General features: G+C 40.5%; 1 protein-coding gene and 1 non-coding gene across 3 annotated transcripts in view; one reads left to right on the top strand and one right to left on the bottom strand.

The window, feature by feature from the left end:
- UBE4A (ubiquitination factor E4A) overlaps positions 1 to 20,118 on the bottom strand; it is a 42,893-nt gene extending 22,775 nt beyond the window's left edge. For both annotated transcript variants that reach the window (XM_061440472.1, XM_061440473.1), the window contains exons 1-9: positions 20,014 to 20,118; positions 9,880 to 10,041; positions 5,259 to 5,432; positions 4,536 to 4,648; positions 2,936 to 3,088; positions 2,278 to 2,437; positions 1,856 to 2,058; positions 1,330 to 1,521; positions 54 to 387 (exon numbers count right to left, since the gene is read on the bottom strand). In XM_061440472.1, the coding sequence (XP_061296456.1) occupies positions 54 to 387; positions 1,330 to 1,521; positions 1,856 to 2,058; positions 2,278 to 2,437; positions 2,936 to 3,088; positions 4,536 to 4,648; positions 5,259 to 5,432; positions 9,880 to 10,000 (1,450 nt within the window). In that variant the 5' untranslated portion in view covers positions 10,001 to 10,041; positions 20,014 to 20,118. The remainder of the gene's footprint in view (positions 1 to 53; positions 388 to 1,329; positions 1,522 to 1,855; positions 2,059 to 2,277; positions 2,438 to 2,935; positions 3,089 to 4,535; positions 4,649 to 5,258; positions 5,433 to 9,879; positions 10,042 to 20,013) is intronic.
- Positions 13,343 to 13,449, top strand: LOC133227216 (U6 spliceosomal RNA). The gene has a single exon (XR_009729768.1). It is a non-coding gene; the product is annotated as a U6 spliceosomal RNA (small nuclear RNA).
- Positions 20,119 to 22,345: the final 2,227 nt, after the last annotated feature.

Below are 22,345 nucleotides of genomic sequence, written 5' to 3'. Positions count from 1 at the left end.
TGAAGGCCTTATGTTACACACACACAGTTTTGAGAAGACCAGCTCCCCCCTACCTCTCATGTGTACATTTTTAATTTTTCGTTCTTCATCATTCAACTCCTTCAGGGCACAGTAAGTAGGATTAAAGGTGAGGAGCCGAGAGGATCTGGGTTTGCAAAATGGCTGGCATAGCTTCAGGAGAGCAGCACCCAGATTCAGAAAGAAGGCATCCGAGGCATACATTTGGAAGAAGATTTCTGGCATCTGATTGGCCCAAATCTTGGTGCGGCCTGCGTTTGCATGCAAACAGTTTCCGAGCCAGGACAAGATACAGTGTTTGGTTTCTGGAGAGAGCTGGAGTAGGTTCTTCAGCATCTGGTAGATCTTTTCATGGTACCGAGCCATGAACTGTTTAACCAGAAAACACAACCACAGAACATTCCAGTTGCACAATCCTAATATTTGTTACTCTCAAACCTTAGCCACTGGCAATTTCCAAAAATACATGAATCCTGATCTTTCCCTTACTCTCCCTGTGCCTTACCCTGCCCCCCACCATTCTGATTTAAAAAAAGTAATAATAATTCTGGGCATGTGTAAGTCTTCCTGATGAGCTGCCAAACTACAGCTAGCATTTACATAGCTTTAGAGTAGGGGCAGAGTAGGGGCTGGTAAACTTTCTCTTCTGAAGGCCAGATGATAACTATTTTTGGCTTTGCATGCCATATGGTCTCTGTAGCACCTATTCAACTCTACCACTGCGGCATAAAGTCAAGCCATAAACAATACACAGAAATATGTCTAGGTTCAATACAACTACTTACAAAAAAAGGCGGCAGGCTGGATTTGACCACTGCTATAATTTGCCAACCTCTGCTTTAGAAAGGTGTGATGATGGCAGATTTAAACTGCCCCCAGTTCAACCACTGATTGCCGTATGTTGGCCAGACTTATACCATATAATTTATGCTAGGAAGCCCAAACAGAGATGACACAGGGGAAAGGAGGAAAAGGAAAACGATTTGGCTTTTAAGCTGGAGTTCATTCAGAAGATTTTAGGACCTGAAGTTTTAAGAAATACCTTGGTGAGGAAAATGAGAATTGAGAGCAGGTGACTGTGCTACAACACAGGGCAAAGAATAGTAGCAGCTCATTCTGAACCAAACAAGGGTCTGTCCTCTGCTCTTAGCGCACGCTAAAAAGAGGGCCATTTCTTTACACGATTACGTAGAGAGTCACCCAGATCAATCTGCTTTCCCAAAAGGCTCAAGTAGCCTTGTCTGCATTTGCTTCCTGAGGAAACAATACTTAAGAGATTGGGGACTGGAATGCACCAGGAAACAGCTCCACCTGATGAATGTTGGCCTCTTGTACTTTGATCTCCTGGGGACTGGAACGAGATGGGTTCAGGAAGTAGCCATGATTTTCTATGACTCCCGGTGTCTTTAATAAGCAGGAGATATTCAAGATTACTCCTAGCAAGGTCTTCTGGTACATCTGTCCATTACTTGGATCCTTGGGCTGAATGTAGTCTACAAAAACCTGTAGGAAAAGACAAGTCCTAGTCAATTGTCTGTATGATGAGGTAAGTGATGGGGTGAGAGAGCTTCAAAGAGTTAGGACTATACAGCAACCAGGACTTCCCTGGTGGTCCAGTGGTTAAGGATCTGCCAATGCAGGGGACGTGGGTTCGATCCCTGATTGGGGAACTAAGATCCCACAAGCCACATAGCATAGCCAAAACAAAACAAAACAAAAAAAGACTATGTAACAACCAATGTACCTTTCTTATACAATAGGTAATATTACAGTGCCCTCAGGACAGGGAAGCATAAGCTTCCAACTCAACTGAACACATGTGAACTTTCAGACCTACCTTGGCCATATCCTTCTGCTTAGTGAAATAGAGAAGAATGTCCAGATACGCGTACAGTAGAATCTGGCAGAGTTCTAGATCTTTGATTCGGCTCGATAAAATGTCAAACACTGGAATCATGACTTCTGGAAATGTTCGAACTTCCTCATCTAGTATCAAAGCTTCGATGACCTCATCCAGAAACTCAGCTACACTTTCAAAATCTGATGGAAGACAAACAAGAGAGAGGAGGCCAAAGGAATTTCTATATGCCTTTACACACAACTCTTTACTTTGCTGAACTTTTGATAATTCTACTGGTATTGAAACCCATTTTATTCATTTATGCTGGAACCATAGTGCCTCTGAGGCTTTTTAATGCAATCAGAGGAATGTTACAGAAATCAAATGCAGATGCTCACAGATTTTGCTTATGTACTCACGGCCTCCTAGGATGGCTTCCACCATCAAATCTACCAGCTGCTCGTGGATGTTTTGGTCAACATAGATCTCTGGGGTGAGGAGGACTGTTCGGGTATTGGACACAGTGAGGTTCCTGCACTGTACTGCAAAGGGTAGCAGGTTCTCTGGAACTTTGGTAATCTGGAAACAGCAACAAAGAGAGGGAAGATGCTAGCTCTGTGACCTGGCACAAAGGCAGATACAGCAAACAGAAGGGGAAAGACACTGTGTCTCAAAACAATAGGGCTTTGGTATGGATGCTTGAAAAGCCATGAGAGTTCATTCCTTGGGTTAAGGAATCACCTCTTAGAAATTCTATTGCTGGAAGTGATCAAGCTTAGTCTACTCTGTTATACACACCTCAGTAGAAATGAATTTATCAGATTTTTTTTTTTATAAAGGTGTGATTTTTTAAAGACATTTGTAGAAAGAATAATAAGAGGCATTTGTTAACTGGGGAATGGGAAGACCCCAAGCCACAGAAAAGGAGAGATTAAAACTTCAGAAAACAAACTAACAGGACCTCTGATATCCAGTTTCAGATACACTGTGATGTATACAAATTAATATAAAAGACATTGATCCAATCCTCTGGGTTACATCATACCCAAGAGTACTTAATGGCAATGATTCCTTTACCTCTTCCTTGGCTCTTTGAAAGCAGGAATAAAGGTAACAAAAAATGTGCTTCTCCCCTGCATCTCGATCAGCAGAGAGATTCAATGTTGTAGAAGAAGTCATGTTAATCAAGTGGTTGCCTGGATCTTGAAGTAATAAGCGAGTGAAGACAGCCTATTAGGAAAAATAAATAAATGAGAATACTAAATCACTGCAAAGTTAATGTAACTTTGCATTACATTTTTATTTATTTTACATAAATAATTTTTAAATTTTTATTTATTTTTACATTTTATTTTTTTACTGAAGTATAGTTGATTTACAATGTTGTGTTAGTTTCAGGTATACAGGAAAGTGATTTAGTTACACACACACATACATATCTATTCTTTTTCAGATTCTTTTCTATTATAGGTATTATAAGATATTGAATGTAGTTCCCTGTGCTATACAGTTGGTCTCTGTTGTTTATCTATTTTGTATACAGTAGTGTGTATCTGTTAATTGCAAACTCCTGATTTATCTGCCTCCATCCCTGTCCACTGCAAAGTTAGTTTTAGAACATCAAGACATAAAAGATAATTTTGACACAGGTAATTATGAGAATCACAGAATGTAAAAGGGAAAAAAGGGCAGGAGTATAGATGCAGACATAGAGAATGAACTTGTGGACACAGGGGAGGGAAGGGGAAAGTGGGGTGAATTGAGAGAGTAGCACTAACATAATACTGCTGTGTGTGAAATAAAACGCTAGTGGAAGCTGCTGTGTAACACAGGGAGTTCAGCTCAGTTTCAGAGAGGTGGGATGCGGAGGGTTGGTGAGAAGGCTCAAGAGGAAGGGGATATATATATATAATACTTACAGATGATTCATACTGTCGTATAGCAGAAACCAACACAACATTGTAAGGCAATTATCCCTCAATTAAAAGAAATTATGTATACAAATTTAATTGTTTATATCATTATCCTAAAGCAAGCTTAAGTGTCTAGCATAGCCCCAAGCACAGAGTAAGCATTAAAAGAATATTTGTTGAATAGTGTGGAGAATGAGAGATTAAACTTATATGTGAAATCTACTACTCTTCATGATTGCTGATTTCATTCAGACTTTATATAGACAGTTTAAACGTATGAAGTTAAACTACAAGTTGTCAAGTGTCTTCCCTACTAAACTTTCATCCATTTAATATTAATTAAGCACTTGTAAGGTAGAATGTAGTTTTGATTTTGAAAAAGATATAAAGAAAGAGAGGGGCCTTGGCCTCAATAAGTTAAGTGTCTATGGGAGAGAGAAGAGAGGTACATAGAAAAGCCACAACTTGGGATGGAAAGAGACAATTCTTATAAGAGATGCAAGAGATCACTGTAAGTGCCCAGAGAGAAAATAACAACTTATACCTGGTGAAACTTTGTAAACGGGATGACTTGTTAACTGTGTCTTGCAGGATGGGTAGATTTGGACATGGGACCATGGGTAGATGAGCACATCCAAAAGAGGGACAACACAGACAGTGTAAGAGACAGAGCTAAGAAAGCCATGGTTGGAGAATGGAGAGCAGAATTCAGCTGCATGGCTCATTTTTACTGAAGGCACATGTAAGGAATGGAAGAATGGTACCTGCTCTACGTTGTTCATATCAAGCCAGTCTTGATCTTCCAGGTCTACTGCCATTTCTTCCAAATACACACACCGGCTGGGGATGCCATTCCCACTTTTCAGGCTTGGGTCACCTGAGAAATGGTTTTAGTCTGATAGGTTAAGAATAATGCTTCTGCCTTACACAGACAACTGATCTTGACAGCATTTCTCTCGAATCCGAAGTTTGACTCAGGTAATATCAGAGTGATCTTGACACATAGAACAGTATCTACAGATTTAACCCCCCCACCCCAACCCCAAAGAGCACGTGCTTTGTTATAAACCTAACATCATGACATTTAAAGAGTAAATCCCAGACATCAGGAGTAGTTTGGGGGTTTAACTACAGACAGTGCACAGAGGGGAAACATTATCTAAATCTTCTTGGGGCTTGCATCAAAATGTTTAGATCACCTCTGAGAAGTAAACAGACTTGGCTACCATGCCCATCACCCTTTTTAAAGTAGAAAAGGCAGCAGAAGCTACATGGTCCAGTCAGAATCAAAACAGAAATGAAAGTTGTATGTTTGTCAAAATACTGCTTTAACAAAAGCTTCCTGGAAAATATAAATAAACCCTGTGTTCCTGGGAGTTTGGTTGGTTTGTTTAACCATCAGATACAGTAAGTTTCTAAGACTGAATCCTTAGCCCAAGCAGGAAAGGCAGAGTAGTGAATCCACTGGCTGCAAATCTGTAACTCACTGTTGTCCAGAGTGATGAGGAAGATCCTTTGGATCATGTGATTGATGTTGAGTTGCTCACATATTTCCTGCTGTGAACGGAATGAGCGGCTGATCTCAGCCACAGAGTAATCAAATTCATCCAGGCTCTCTGACACACTATTATCCGAGTCATCTGGGCTGGCTGGGAGTTCATCTGCCAGAAAATGTAAGTCATTAACAGTTACAATCCTCTCTTTAAGAGAAAACCAAGTATACATGATAAATGTCACCAAGTGGGGGAGGTTAATTTTGGATGTTAACTTATTAGTGAACATCTCAAGTCAGTCAACATCTTGTTTTTTTTTTTTAATTAAGGTATCATTGACATATATTCATTCCAGGTGTACAACATTACAATATTTGTATACATTGTTAAATGATCACGATAAATCAGGTTAACATCTGTCACGGTACATGCGTGTTTGCTAAGTCACTTCAATTGTGTCCAACTCTTTGTGACCCCATGGACTGTGTAGCCCGTCAGGTTCCTCTGTCCATGAGATTCTGCAGACAAGAGTACTGGAGTGGGTTGCCATGCCCTCCCTCAGGAGATCTTCCCAACCCAGGGACTGAACCCACGTCCTCTTGTGTCTCCTGCATTGGCAGGTAGATTTTTTACACTAGCGCCACCTGGGAAGCCCCTATGTCACCATAAATAGCTACAATTTTTTTTCTTATGGTAAGAACTTTTAAGATCTACTTTCTTAGCAACGTTCAAACACTCATGTAATACAGTATTGTTAACTACAGTCACCATGCTGTTCACTGCATCCTTATGACTGTTTTATTACTGGGAGTTTGTACCTTTTGGAAGTCTTCACACCCATTTTGTCACCCCCAACCCCTGCCTCTGGCAAGCCCAAATCTAGTCTGCCTGGTTTTTTTTTTCTTTTTAAATATTCCAATATAAGTGAGATCATATGGTATTTGTCTTTCTCTGACTTATTTGCCTCACACAATGCCCTTAAGGCCCATCTACTGTCCACCTGAATAATGCTGCAATGAACATGGGGGTGCATATATCTTCTCCAATTAGTGTTTCTGTTTTCTTTGGATAAATACCCAGAGGTAGAATTGCTAGATCAAATGGTAGCTTTATATTTAATTTTTTTAGGAACCTCCATGCCGATATTTTCCACAGTGGCTGAACCAACTTAAAATCCTACCAACAGTGCACAAGGGTACCCTTTTCTCCACATCCTTGCCAACACATTATTTCTTGTCTTTTTGATAATAACCATTCTAACAAGCATGTGTGGTTTTGATTTACATTGCCCCAATTAATGATGTTGAGCACTTTTTCATGCAGATGTTGACCATCTATATGTCATCTTTGGAAAAACGTTCATTCAGATCCTCTGCCCATTTTTAAATTGGATTGTTTGGCGGTTTTTGCCATTGAGTTGTATCAGGAAACATCTTAAGTACAGAATTCTGAAATCCCTGGTTATAAAATCTACCATATTTCAAAAACTAAGTTTTATTTTTTCTACTCATAATTAATTGTATTCCATAATGCCAAAAGTAGCAACACTATCTTCCCTAAAGAATCCTAGTGAGGGGCTGGTGCACTGGGACGACCCAGAGGGGTGGTGTGGGGAGGGAGGAGGGAGGAGGGTTCAGGATGGGGAACACATGTATGCCTGTGGCGGATTCATTTTGATATTTGGCAAAACTAATACAATTATGTAAAGTTTAAAAATAAAATAAAATTAAAAAAAAAAAAAAGAATCCTAGTGAGCAAAGAATTATCTAATAGATCAATAAGCCTTTACTTATATTAAATATATGGCTTTTCCCTGATTTTAAGAGAACACGTTTTTCTTATTTTTAAATTTTTATTTATCTATTTTTGGCTGTGATGCTTGGCTTGTGGGATCTTAGTTCCCTCACCAGGGATCAAACGTAGGTCCTTGGCAGTGAAAGCAGAGATATAACCACTGGACTGCCAGGAAATTCCCTTGCCTTTTAAACTTAATCAGCACCAACACCTCTCTGTTAGGTCATTTATAAGCCAACCTCATTCTTTTCAATAGCTGCCCTGTATTACACTGAATGCATACAATGTGATCTATGTAGCGACTTCTCAACTGATGGACATTTGTATTGTTTCCAATTTCCCATGATTTCAAACAACACTATACCACATATAACTTATTATTTTTGTGCACCTGTATAAGTACTTCTGTAGGATAAATTCACAGAAGCAGAACTGCTGGATTAAAAAGCCTGAATATTTAAAAGTTAACATATATGTATTACCAAATTACTTTAAGAAAGACTACTCTGGGATTTCCCTGGTGCTCTAGTGGCTGAGATGCTCCCAATGCAGGGGGCCAGGGTTTAATCCCTGGTTAGTGAACTAGATCCCACATTTGTTGTTTTTGTTTAGTCCCTAAGTCACGTCTGACTCTTTGTGACCCCCAAGGATGGTAGCCTGTCAGGCTCCTCTGTCCATGGGATTTCCCAGGTAAGAATACTGGAGTAGGTTGCCATTTCCTTCTCCAGGAGATCCCACATGCCACAGCTAAAGATTCTGTGCAGCTGGACCTCATGCAGCAAAAAAGAAAACCAAAACCACTACAATTTACATGGCTACGAGTATATGGGGCTTCACCAGTACTCAGTGGTAAAAAATCCACCTGCAAAGCATGAGACTAGGGTTTGATCCCTGGGTCAGGAAGATCCCCTGGAGATCTTCTCCTAGAGAACGAAATGGCAACCCACTCTAGTAATCTTGCCTGGAAAATCCCTGGACAGAGGAGCTTAGTGGGCTACAGTCCATGGTCACAAAGAGTCAGACACAACCTGGCAACTAACAGCAGCACCAGTGTATGAGAGAGTGCCTGTTTAAAGCTTCACAAACTGCACAGACTAAAACTATCTAATTGTTGTCTTAATGGGCATTTCTCTAATGATTAGCTAGATTGGATTTTTTAAAGTAATTTGAGTATATATAAATTGTCCCCATTTTCAATTAGTTATTTTTTTCTTATTGATAGAATCCTTTTACTTTTTTATAAAGCAACTTAAAAGAGAGCTTCTCAGAATGGTGCTGATGCTAAAGGGGTGTATAAGTAGTGTTGCTCACTAAAAGGCACATGCAAGCCTGTATCTGCATTTTCCTTTGCTGATAAAATGGTTACTCTGAAAGTCTGGGCAAAATTCTCAGGTGCAAGAGTTGCTTCAGTGTGGTGAACTGAGCAAAAGTGAAGCTCAATACAGGAGGTCAAAGGTTTTGCTAGAGTACTAACTGCTGGAGGAAAACAGGTTAGACCTGGTGACCTGGCAAACTCAGTGTAAACAAACTAAGACAATGAGGTGCCAAAATAGTAACAGAAGGGCATGCACCTGACTTGTTCCCACTGCAATGCTCCCAATCCTAGCCAGCCTTACGTCTGTTTATGGCCAGAAGGATGAGTGTTCAGTTGCTCTGTTCCTATACCATTAAGGTCTCCTCTGAATTCCAAGAGTGACAAGCGCTGATTACCAAAACTTTCCTCAACCACATACTTAAAATTTCTCATTTCCTTATTTTCCCAATTCCACACTTTTCAATCTCCTAATCCAAGGGTTCCCATTCTGAGCCTATATTTTAGAAATCTGGGAAAGTTTTCAGAGACTGAGACTCAGAGCTGCCTCTTTCCATCACGTTAAAAGGTCAGCATTACATGTATTTCTTCTGTTTCATCTGTCTCTGTCTACTACTCATCTGTCTTGCTCTCACTTCCTTTTTCTTCAATCCTAATCAGAGAGTAAGGCCATATGTACACAGTAGTATACATATCTGAACACTTCTGAAATAAACACAATAAAGGCAAAGTATAAATGTTTCTCCTTTCCTAAAAATAAAAACACATCTTTTTTGGAGGGAGGAGAAAGGGAGCAATTTCTGGCCTGAAAGTTTGTGTATACGCTCAGAAAACTAATATATTTGGGAAATAGCATCCTAATTCTTCTAGTTCATATATTACCTATAGGGCGGAAGCTAGACTTGATCTTTACTTTGGTCCCAGATGAGGAAAATCACTTTTCTGATTAGTGAGATATTGTCCTAATTTTTTTCACATGAAGGGTAAGGATCAGATCTTCCTACAAGTCTGTTCTAAAAGCAGTAAGCTATGAAAGTGTAATGAAAAAGCATTTTACTTGAGATAGACTCTGAAGCACTGGGCTTAAGAACAAACCTCATTTCTCTATAGGCTAGAAGGCTCTAAGTCTTCCTTTAACACACCTGCTGTCTACAGCTGCATGTGACTTGTTTCCCACACCTACAACTATAACCTGTTTCTTATGTTAAAAAAAATTTAGCATCTTTGTTAAGAATCTTTCGCTAGGTGATTTGTAAAACAAGAAAGCTTGACAGCTTTGGGAGCATGATGGGCATCTGTTATTCCAGAACCACCTGTTCTCTGGTCTTTTTAAGCCAGGGATAGGACAAGGAGAAGTCCCCCAAACCAAACAAACAACAAATATGAACAAAATGCCAACTTCTGCCCTAAATATAAATTCCAGTTGCAATTAAGGACCCAAAGGATATTTAATTTGGGAAGACCCCATTCTAGGTCATCTCATCCACTGCTACTGGCTCCTCCACTTACCAGACTGCTGCTTCAGCTGCTCTTTTTGGATTGCTGCAAACTGTTTGGCATCAGCCAAGGAGCCAAAAAGAGCAGCAAAGGGGTTACTTGAGATGTTGTTGTTATTCTCCTGGTCTGTCATTTCACTTTAAAGTATCCTCCATCCAGACCTAGGGGGAGGGGCTATAGAAAGGACAGGTATTAAGACGTGGAAGGGCAGATAACACAACAGTTGTGATAAAATCATTGTTGTTTCTTTTCCCATTCCTTGACTATGGTACATTTTAAAAGGCTTTGGGTAAGACTTGCCAACTTTTGTTCCAAGATTCAAGGCATTTTTGGCAAAATGGTTACAAACCGACCAACTGGACAAGCTGGCCTGATTTGGGGGTGGCTAAAACCAAGAAACTTAAAAGATGCTCAGGAATGCATTTATCTGTTGACATGTTCTATTTGCTATACCTTTAAAAAAAAATAGGTTAAATAGAGAGGATTATTAAAGTCAAAGAGGAAACTGAGCTACTAGTTGTAACAACAAAGTAGCACTTAAACATGACAAAAATTTCCCATAAATCTCTAGGCTGGTTGACTAGTTCTCATTCAGCATGAGCATAAAGTGGTGCTTGTGCTTGCTCAGGCTTCTGTGACTTAAGGGTTGGAGCCAGGAACTCCTCAGCTACACAGAAACTAAATGGAAGCCTATATGTCAGAAGTGGAATTGCAAACCAGGATAGGAATCAGATTAGCAGCATACCATGGGTTTTAAATCTATATTAAACAATCCATCTCTACTTCCTGGCTTATGACTACTGATGTTTCTTCCTCCAAGAACTAAATGGTCTTTGCTTAATTCTACATTTAACCTTCCCTGTTTATATGGTTTTGACAATACTGAAGAAACACAATTCCTGCTGTGTAATATGAAATAGATATATACCTCAAAGGTATTTAGAGGAGCTGACTGAGCCTGCATTTGCACTCTTCTGATAAAATTTCCTCATCCAAGCGCCAAGGGGACTCAGGGGTATAATGGGATGAGCAGAGCTCCCTGAAAGGCTTTCTCCCCTTTTGAAATTTTAAGCCCACAGCATAGAAATACAACCCTGAAAAGGGTGAGAAGAGACAAAGGGTATGAATATTCTGCTCACGAGGATGCTGAACTGCTACAAGGACAGAGGTTCTTAGAAGGAGTGGGGTCAGGGATACAAGGCAGGAGGCAAAAAGAACATTTGGTTTACCTTTAATTGAGGTAAGACTCCTTACGGAATCACACTAACAAAAGCTAATACAAGTTGAAAAGTTACTCTTTTTTGGAGAGAGACTGTAACACTTTTTTTTTTGGACAGTGCTGAGGCATCTCTACCTGTTGCTTCGTGCTCCTCTGTTGAGCTTTCTGCCTAAAAGCTAATGGTTACTGAGCTGTAATGACAGTCTAGTCTCGTCTCAGCATGCTGCTAGTCTTGACTACTTCAAAGAACTCAAAGGTTAGATGTTGCTCTATATATTTTACTTTTTATTATGTATAGTTTAGTTGAGCTTAATCATGCAAAAAAGAAAGACAGCATAAAATTGGAGTTAACAATCCTTGCGAGGTCTTTCCTTCCCTTTAAACACTGCAGTGTTGTTCAGTCGCTAGGTTGTGTCTGACTCTGTGACTCCAGGGACTGCAGCACACCAGGCTTCCCTGTTCATCACTATCTCCCGGTGTTTGCTCAAACTCATGTCCATTGATTCCGTGATGCCATCCATCCAGATCATCCTCTGTTGCCCCCTTATCCTCCTGTTCTTAACCTTTCCCAGCAACAGGGTGTTTTCCAATGAGTTGATTTTTTCCAACAGGTGGCCAAAGTATTGGAGTTTCAGCTTCAGCATCAGCCCTTCCAATGAAAATTCAGGGATGATCTCCTTTAAGATTGCCTGGTTTATCTCCCTCCTATCCAAGGAACCCTCAATCTTCTCCAGGACCACAGTTTGAAAACATCAATTCTTTGGCGCTCAGCCTTCTTTACAGTCTAACTCTCACATCCATACATTGCTACTGGAATAATCACAGCTTTGAATATATGGACCTTTGTCAGCAAAGTGATATCTCTGTTTTTTAATATGCTGTCTAGGTTTGTCATAGCTTTTCTTCCAAGGAGCAAGTGTCTTTTAATTTCATGGCTGCAGTCACCATCTGCAGTGATTTTGGAGCCCAGGAAAATAAAATCTGTCACTGTTTCCAATTTTCCCTCATCTATTTGCCATGAAGTAATGGGATCAGACGCCATGATCTTTGTTTTTTGAATGCTGAGTTTTAAGCCAGCTTTTTTACCCTCTTTGTTCACCTTAATCAAGATGCTCTTCAATTCTTCTTCGCTTTCTGCCCTTGGGTGGTGTCATCTGCATATCTGAGGTTCCTGATATTTCTCCCAGCAATCTTGATCCCAACTTGTGCTTCATCCAGCCTGGCGATTCCCATGATGTACTCTGCATAGCAGTAAAATAAGCAGGGTGACAATATACAGCTTTGACGTATTCCTTTCCCAATTTTGAACCAGTCCTTTGTTTCATGACAGTTCTAACTGTTGCTTCTTGACCTGCACACAGGTTTTGCACGAGACAGGTAAGGTGGTCTGGTATTCCCATCTCTTGAAGAGTTTTCCACAGTTGTGATCCACAGTCAAAGGCTTTAGCACAGTCAATGAAACAGATGTTTTTCTGGAATTCCCTTGCTTCTTCTATGATCCAAAGGAAGTTGGCAATTTGATCTCTGTTTCCTCTGCCTTTTCTAAATCCAGCTTGTACTTCTGGAAGTTCTCAGCTCACGTACTGTGGAAGCCTAGCTTGAAGGATTTGAGCATTACCTTGCTAGCATGTGAAATGAGCGCAACTGTATGGTAGTTTGAACATTCTTTGGCACTGCCCTTACTTATTTCCCTTAATTCACATAGAAGCACCAAGAATTGTGTCACTGTTAGCTGACCACCACCCTACCTCTATCCTGAGGTACCCAGAAGAATGCAAAAAGTGTAGTGAGCTCTTTTTATTTTTCTGTCTCCAAAATATCAATTTCTTTTCAACATGACACCCCCAGTTTTCCTTTGAGGATCCACTCTGCTCCCAGTCCATGTGTTCAGAAGGGATGAGCTCGCCCATTAGCTCTAGGAATGGGCATATGAATCTGGCTTGGCCAAAAAGAATACAGCAGTCTCTAGCCAAAGGGACTGATTCAGGAGTGGGCACTGATTCTCTAGCAAGGCCTGTTATTAGATTGGTGCAAAGGTAATTGAGGTTTCAGACCATGAATTTTGTATCATTATAACTAGGCTCTAATACATCTTTATTAATTAAAATAGGAACCATTACAATCAACACATTTTTGCCAACAAGAAATAAATGTTTGTCCCTGTGGCATAAATGCTTCAGGATTCGATGAACTCTTGGGAAGCATTTTCTGCATCCTGCAGGTTGTGGAAATGTTTTCCTTGCAAAAAGTTGTCGAGTGCTCGCTTCGGCAGCACATATACTAAAATTGGAGTGATACAGAGAAGATTAACATGGCCCCTGCGTAAGGATGACATGCAAATTTGTGAAGCGTTCCATATTTTTTGGACACCTTATCTTTGACAAAGGAGGCAAGAATATACAATGGATTAAAGACAATCTCTTTAACAAGTGGTGCTAGGAAATCTGGTCAACCACTTGTAAAAGAATGAAACCAGAACACTTTCTAACACCATACACAAAAATAAACTCAAAATGGATTAAAGATCTAAACGTAAGACCAGAAACTATAAAACTCCTAGAGGAGAACATAGGCAAAACACTCTCTGACATACATCACAGCAGGATCCTCTATGACCCACCTCCCAGAATATTGGAAATAAAAGCAAAAATAAACAAATGGGACCTAATTAAACTTAAAAGCTTCTGCACATCAAAGGAAACTATTAGCAAGGTGAAAAGACAGCCTTCAGAATGGGAGAAAATAGCAAATGAAGCAACTGACAAACAACTAATCTCAAAAATATACAAGCAACTCCTACAGCTCAACTCCAGAAAAATAAACGACCCAATCAAAAAATGGGCCAAAGAACTAAATAGACATTTCTCCAAAGAAGACATACAGATGGCTAACAAACACATGATAAGATGTTCAACATCACTCATTATCAGAGAAATGCAAATCAAAACCACTATGAGGTACCATTTCACACCAGTCAGAATGGCTGTGATCCAAAAGTCTACAAGCAATAAATGCTGGAGAGGGTGTGGAGAAAAGGGAACCCTTTTACACTGTTGGTGGGAATGCAAACTAGTACAGCCACTATGGAGAACAGTGTGGAGATTCCTTAGAAAACTGGAAATAGAATTGCCTTATGATCCAGCAATCCCACTGCTGGGCGTACACACTGAGGAAACCCGAAGGGAAAGAGACACGTGTACCCCAAAGTTCATCGCAGCACTATTTATAATAGCCAGGACATGGAAGCAACCTAGATGTCCATTAGCAGATGAATGGATAAAGAAAGCTGTGGTACATATACACAATGGAGTATTACTCAGCCATTAAAAAGAATACATTTGAATCAGTTCTAATGAGGTGGATGAAACTGGAGCCTATTATACAGAGTGAAGTAAGCCAGAAAGAAAAACACCAATACAGTATACTAATGGATATATATGGAATTTAGAAAGATGCTAACAATAACCCTGTGTACGAGACAGCAAAAGAGACACTGATGTATAGAACAGTCTTATGGACTCTGTGGGAGAGGGAGAGGGTGGGAAGATTTGGGAGAATGGCATTGAAACATGTATAATATCATGTATGAAACGAGTTGCCAGTCCAGGTTCGATGCACGATACTGGATGCTTGGGGCTGGTGCACTGGGACGACCCAGAGGGATGGTATGGGGAGGGAGGAGGGAGGAGGGTTCAGGATGGGGAACATATGTATACCTATGGCAGATTCATTTTGATATTTGGCAAAACTAATACAATTTGTAAAGTTTAAAAAAAAAAAAAAGTTGTCGAGATGCTTGAAGAAGTGCTAGTAGGTTGGTGTGAGGTCAGGTGAATATGGTGGATGAGGCAAAACTTCTTGCACTGTGGTGGGAATGTAAATTGATACAGCTACTACAGAAGACAGTATGGAGATTCCTTAAAAAACTAGGAATAAAACTACCCTATGACCCAGCACTCCCACTCCTAGGCATACACCCTGAGGAGACCAAAAGTGAAAAAGACACATGTACCCCAATGTTCACTGCAGCACTATTTACAATAGCTAGAACACGGAAGCAACCTAGATGTCCACTGACAGATGAATGGATAAAGAAGTTGTGATACATATACACAATGGACTATTACTCGGGCATAAAAAAGAACACATTTGAGTCAGTTCTAATGAGGTGAATGAACCTAGAGCCTATTATACAGAGTGAAGTAAATCAGAAAAAGAAAGATAAGTACTGTTTACTAATGCATATATATGGAATCTAGAAGGATGGTCGGAGAAGGCAATGGCACCCCACTCCAGTACTCTTGCCTGGAAAATCCCATGGATGGAGGAGCCTGGTAGGCTGCAGTCCATGGAGTCAACAAGAGTCGGACATGACTGAGTGACTTCACTTTCACTTTTCACTTTCATGCATTGGAGAAGGAAATGGCAACCCACTCCAGTGTTCTTGCCTGGAGAATCCCAGGGACGGGGGAGCCTGGTGGGAGGCTGTCTATGGGGTTGCACAGAGTCGGACATGACTGAAGCGACTTAGCAGCAGCAGCAGCAGAAGGATGGTACCAAAGATTTATTTGCAGGGCAGCAATGGAGAAACAGACATAGAGAACAGACTTATGGACATGGGGAGAGGGGAGGAGAGAGTAACATGGAAACTTACATTACCATACGTAAAATAGATAGCCAATGGGAATTTGCTGTATGTCTCAGGGAACTCAAACAGGGGCTCTGCATCAACCTAGAGGGGTGGGATGGGAAGGGAGATGGGAGGGAGGTTTAAGAGGGAGGGGACATATGCATACCTATGGCTGATTCACGTTAAGGTTTGACAGAAAACAACACAATTCTGTAAAGCAATTATCCTTCAATTAAAAAAAACAAAACAAAAACTTCATAGCCCAATTCATTTAACTTTCGAATCGTTGGTTATGTGATGTGTTGTTGGGAGCTGTTGTGGAGAACTGGGCCTTTTCTGTTGACGCAGGCATTGCAGGTTTTGGTGTATCTCATCGATCTGCTGAGCATACTTCTCAGATATAATGGTTTCTCTGGAATTTAGAAAGCTGTAGTGGATCAGGCTGGTAGCAGACCACAAAACAGTGACCATGACCTTTTTTTGGGTGCAGGTTTGGCTTTGGGAAGTGCTCTGGTGCTTCCTCTCAGTGCAACCCGAGTTGGATGTCACTGGTTGTCATATAAAATCCACTTTTTGTTGCATGTCACAATCTGATCGAGAAATGGTTCGTTGTTGTTGCATAGAATAAGAGAAGACGACATTCCAAAAGGACGACTTTTTTGATTTGTGGTCAGCTCATGAAACTTTTCAACTTTCCAATTCGTTTCAAATGCTGAATGACCACAGAATGGTCAGCACTGAGTTCTGTGGCAACTTCTTAAAACATGTAGTTGTAAGAGTATCAGCTTTGATCATCCTCTCAATAGGTTGCTGTAACTTCTGACGGCTGGCCACTACGCTCATCTTCAAGGCTCTCAACTCCTTTGCAAAACTTGAACCACCACTGCATTGTACATTTATTAGTTCCTGGGCCAAATGAGTTTGATGTTTCGAGTTGTCTCCACTGCTTTACAACCCATTTTGAACTCGCATAAGAAAATCGCTCGAATTTGCTTTTGTCTAACATCATTTACATAGTCTAAAATAAATATAAATAAATAGCAAGTAATAAGTCATTAGCAAAAAAAATTAAGGGAGAAATGCACATTAAAATGATGTATCACATAACCATATTTAAGAATGTATTCCAATATCAAATGGTAAACTTCAACAATGCAGAAACTGCAATTACTTTTGCACCAACCTAAAAGAATCAATGAACACTAGCTTCAGACCTTTGGCTAAATCAACAGAAAAGGGAACTCTTTTTATTTTTCCTGCTTAGGTTGCTAGGCCGTAAGACAGGAACCTGGAGTTGCTGTCTTTCCACCATCTAGAGAAGGCCTAGCCTAAAACTAAACCAACATGCAGGAAAAGACATGTGAGATGGAAAGAGAGCCTTCTCAGGTATAAAAAAGCCAGTAGATTTCCCTACACTGTGGGAGCCAGTTCAAATGGGTTTTTAAAAATACAACTGAAAAGAGTTCAGATTAGTACAAAGGAGATGCATCATCTGCACCATGCAGAAAGGAAGGAAATCAAAAGCCAAGAATTAGCATGTAGGACACATATGGGCTCTAAGACTATCAAGAGACATAAAGAGGATTTATCATCATAAATGGCATTATTTCCTCCTTTCTCAATACTACACTGTCACATTACATAAAGCTAGCTTAAGACTTCCCTGGTAACCCAGTGGTTAGGACTTCACCTCCCAATGCAGGGGGTGTAGGTTCAATTCCTTGTCCTCCCTGGTCTGGGAGCTAAGATCCCACATGCCTCACAGTAAAAAACAAAATATAAAACAGAAGCAATACTGCAACAAATTCCATAAAGACTTAAAATGGTCCACAAAAATTAGCTTCCCATGACATTTTATCTATATCAACAGGACTTATAACTTTCTACATTGTATTTCTAATGTAGATCTTCTTTTTTACTAGAAGGTAAGCAAGCTGAGTACAGGCTCATACCTAATTATTTTTTTCTTGTGTCTGGTATATTCCATAAACACAAAATCCCAAACATGCATCAAATGAGTCAATCTTACATGTAATTACTCCTGACCTTCTTGTAATCAATAGCAGCACCCATAATCCTACTTTAAGGTAAGGGTTTTACTGTTTGTCTTGGGTTGCAGTGGAAGGTCAAGGTATCAGGCCAGGCACTTGTGGCCCTTTGTTATCTCAGCACGTGTAGAACAGAGAATGGAAATAAATCTCTGCTGTCATCCATGATGAAAGATAAAAAGAGCTTTGCCTACCTCATTAAGCTCATCTTTCTCATATGTACTTCAAATCTGTGCAACAACTATTTTCATGGAAAAAGAGCTAACTGTGCAACCAGGAAAGTTTTACACGAAAAGGGAGGACTGATCATTTGATGGAACCTTTGTAGGGATGTCAGTTTAGATTTGGTCAAGGATCTCACAAATGTAAAAAGAGCACCCAGATGTGACCCACTCCAAAAGAAAGGTCTGATAAAATGGAACCTTGATATTGTTTAATATTCAATATCACTGGGAATTTATAATCTCCTTTCAACTACCATACAAAGATAAAGCACTATCTTGTCGTCAGCCTTTGGCATGACACATCTACCAATTCTTAGAAGTTTTTGGATTTGATTTTAAAAATACATCCTCTTTATTTATTTATTTACTTTTGGCCGTGAGGCTTGCAGGATCTTGATTCTCCAACCAGGGATTGAATCTGGGCCCTTGGCAATGAAAGTGCAGAGTCCTAACCACGGGACTGCCAGGGAATTCCCCCAATACATCCCCTTTAAAAACACATTTCTGATAGATGTGCTGCAAGGCTCTACATTTATAAAAGTTGTCTACCTCCAGTCCTATATAATCTTTTTGCCCTCGCCTGAGTTAATCTTTTGTTTATAAAGAATATGGCTAATCCTCTCAAGGGGGCACTGTCAGCCTTTAAAGAGATGACCACATAAATGTTTTAACATCAAATTTGGTATTGCTTTTAAACAGAAATACTTGGAATACTTCACAAAAATGAGACTGTCAAAATCAAGCTTTTTTAAATCATACTCCACAAGGTTTCTTTCCTGGCGAGTAATACGTGTGTGTGCATGCAATCGCACGGCTGCCCAGCTGTGTCTCACTCTGGGACCCCGTGGCCTGTAGCCCATCCAGATCCTCTGTCCATGGAATTTTCCAGGCAAGAATACTGGAGTGGGTTGCCATTTCCTACCCCAGCGGACCTTCCCAAGGCACGGATGGAACCCGAGTCTCCTGAGCCTGCCTGCATTAGCAGGTGGATTCTTTACCACGGCACCACTTGGGAAGCCCCGAGTAATACATAGATCAAACCGAAGAAGAAATTGTAAAAATGATTTCACCGTTACATGCTCCACCCAATAATCCTTTCAGGCCTCTACGTGCCAACAGATCCTTCCGTTACATCAAACTAGAAGGATCTCATCAACTCACAAAGCAGACAGCATTCCTTCCATTTTTAAAAAATATTTATTTATCTTATTTATTTATTTGGCTGTTCCTGGCCTTAGCTGCAGCATATAGGATCAAGTTCCCTGACCAGGGATTGAACCCTGGCCCCCTGCATTGGGAGCACAGAGTCTTAGCCGCTGGATCACCAGGGAAGGCCCTGGGTCCCATTTTCTATGAGGGCTCCCATGTGAGACCAAAACAGCCTATGGCAGTGAGACTAAACATACATATCCTTATTCTTGGAGTGAAAAGCTGATTCCAAAGAGAATACCCATCAAATATAAGCTTCTGCGCTCGGTTACTTAATTTTAGCAGTGTCCTCTAAACCCAAATGTTGAGGAAGCAAGAAGCAGAGTAACAGGAGAGTTTTGAGGGGTGAATGATCACTTGCCTTAACAAATGTCAACACCTTGCCATATGGATTCAACTGGTTTGACTACAGGTACCCAAGTTTAATTTTCTCTTCTTTGGTACCAGGGTATCTGTTGTCTACTCTTTATATTTTATCCCCCCAGGTTCCATAAGGGATTCGCGGCGCACAGGGAGACCTACCCACTAGGCGCACGTTCTAGAGAAAGAACGCCAAAGATAATGCAAGGCCAGGATTCTGGCCTTTTCCAGGAGCGGAATGGCAACGAGGGGCAGAAATGCCAGAAACAGGAGCACTGTAAGGGGTTCCCAAACCAGACAGGGTCGAAGTTCATGAAGGAGAGCCAGTGTTCAGGAAAGGACAGAATTTGGAGGAGGTAAGCGTGCAGAGATTTGGACTGGTATCCGACTAGGAGAAAAAAAAAGTCCCACTGCAGACTCAACGATCCCCTCCCCTCCAGCTATACCCTCTCTTACCAAAGCCTGAAAGGCCAGCAGCGACGACACAACAGAGTCTCAGCGGCCGAAGAGCTCCCACTTCCGATTCAGCAAGGCAACCGGAGCTGACGTCATGATTAGGCGCCAAGCCTTGTGCAATCTCATCCGGGCGCCGGAAGCTGGGTGTGTCGCCCTGTGCTGGGAGCGGGCGCGCAAACATTCCCACAGCGCATGCACTAACTGGCTGCTGCCGGGCGGAAGCGGCCGGAAGCGGCCTTGGGGTTAGTTATGTTCGGGGCGGGTCGCGTTGAGCTGGCAGAGGGGTGTTTTGGAGGTTGGTAGGAGTAAACGGGCCTGGAAAACCTATGTATCGGCAATAGCTATGAGGTGGTGAACCCTGGCGCTGCTAAGGCTTCTACGGACTTCTGCTATTTTTCCCACCGATATGCCTTACTGAAACACCTTCTATGATTCTTCATAGATCATTTTTGTCTGTGAAGCAACAGTAGCATTAACTGAAACTTGTGAGCTCTTATTAGGTGCCAGGCAGCGTGTTCAAATATGCTTTGATTGAGTTGCAGTTTTCCTGTTTGTCAGGTGAAGAGGATGCAGATCCTCAAGGGTACTTTGAAGTTACACAGAGGGAAAAAATGGAGCATACTTTTCAAGTGCAAGTGAAAAGACAATACCTAGAGTGATGGAAAGTATCTGTAAATCACATTACTGATTTAAAAAATTATATCCAGTTATATTAAAAAGAATATAACTCAACAATAAAACCTCAAACAACTTGATTAAAGAATGGACAATGGGCTTGAATAAATATTATTATATAGAAGATATGCAAATAGCCAATAAGCCCATGAAGAGGTGCTCAATGTCACTAATCATTAGAGAAGTGCAAGTCAAGACTACAATGAAGTACCACCTCATCCCTCTTAGGAAGGTGATTGTGAAAAAATAAAAAGAAAATAAGTCTTGGTGAGGACGTGGTGAGAGAGGGACCCTTGTGAATGTAAACTACTGGAGTACTTCAGAAAAAGTTTGGTGTTCCTTAAAGAGTTAAACAGAATTATCATGTGATGCTGCAATTCTACTTCTGGCTAAATACAAATAAATAGTTTTTTTTATTTATAAACAAACAAATAGTTATTTGTACAGCACTGTTCATAGCAACATCATTTGTATTAGGCAGAAGGTGCTGCTGCTGCTGCTAAGTCGCTTCAGTCGTGTCCAACTCTGTGTGACCCCATAGACAGCAGCCCACCAGGCTCCCCCGTCCCTGGGATTCTCCAGGCAAGAACACTGGAGTGGGTGGCAGAAGGTGGAAACAACCCAAATTTCCATTGACAGAGGAATGCACATACAGAATATGGCACATACATACATGTGATAATTATTAAACCTTAAAAGGGAAGGAAATTCTGATACATGCTACAACATGAATGAACCTTGAGAACATCATGCTAAGTGAAATAAGCCAGACACAAAAGGACAAATACTATATGCCTCTACTTATGTGTGGTACCTAGAGTAGGCAAATTCATAAAGACAGAAAGTTAAATAGAGGTTATCAGGGACTGGGGAGAGGGAGGAATAGGGAATTATCTTTTAATAGGTAGAGTGTTTCTTCAGTATAATGAAAAAGTTATGAAAATGAGAGTGCTGATGGCTGCACAACATTTTGAATGTACTTAATGCCATTGAATAGTACACTTAAAAATGGTTAAAATGATGTTTTACTTTATTTTAACACACACACACACACAGAGACATGAACATGTACACACCAAATGTTGAGGAATCTTAGAGTGCCTATTATGTTCTAGCATCGTTTTAGCTTCTCAAGCTACAGTAGTGGAAGGAAAAAAAACAAGTCTTCCTTTTTGGAGCTTACAATCTGGTGAGAGTGGAGCATTTAAAATCAATGTGCACAAGATGGATTTTTCAATAAATAGTTCCAGAGTAAGTGGGTAGCTGTGTGATTTAAAAGTTAGCCAATATATTAGACCTTTACACCTTGGATTAAATTAGTCTAAGATGGATCAGAGATTTAAATATATAAACCTGGAAAATGCTAGAGGAATTAATGGAAGAAAAGTTTTAAAAGAATATTCTTAGAATGGGAGAAGGCATTTTAAAATATGAAACAACCTAGAAGCCATAAAAGAACAGTGAATTCTACTACATGCAAATGTTTGTAAAACGTGTGTAGAAAACCAACCATATGTAAAGTCAAAACCCAAATAACAACACTGTGAAAATTTTTGCAACTAATATTGTAAACAAAAGGTCTAGTTTCCCAAATATGTAAAGGATTGTTGCAAGTCAATAAGACGATCAAAGGATATGAGCCTATATTTCATGAGCA

This window comes from Bos javanicus, chromosome 15 (genome assembly GCF_032452875.1).
Source record: "Bos javanicus breed banteng chromosome 15, ARS-OSU_banteng_1.0, whole genome shotgun sequence".
In the NCBI taxonomy this organism is placed as follows: domain Eukaryota; kingdom Metazoa; phylum Chordata; class Mammalia; order Artiodactyla; family Bovidae; genus Bos; species Bos javanicus.
This window is presented reverse-complemented; position numbering and strand designations above follow the sequence as displayed.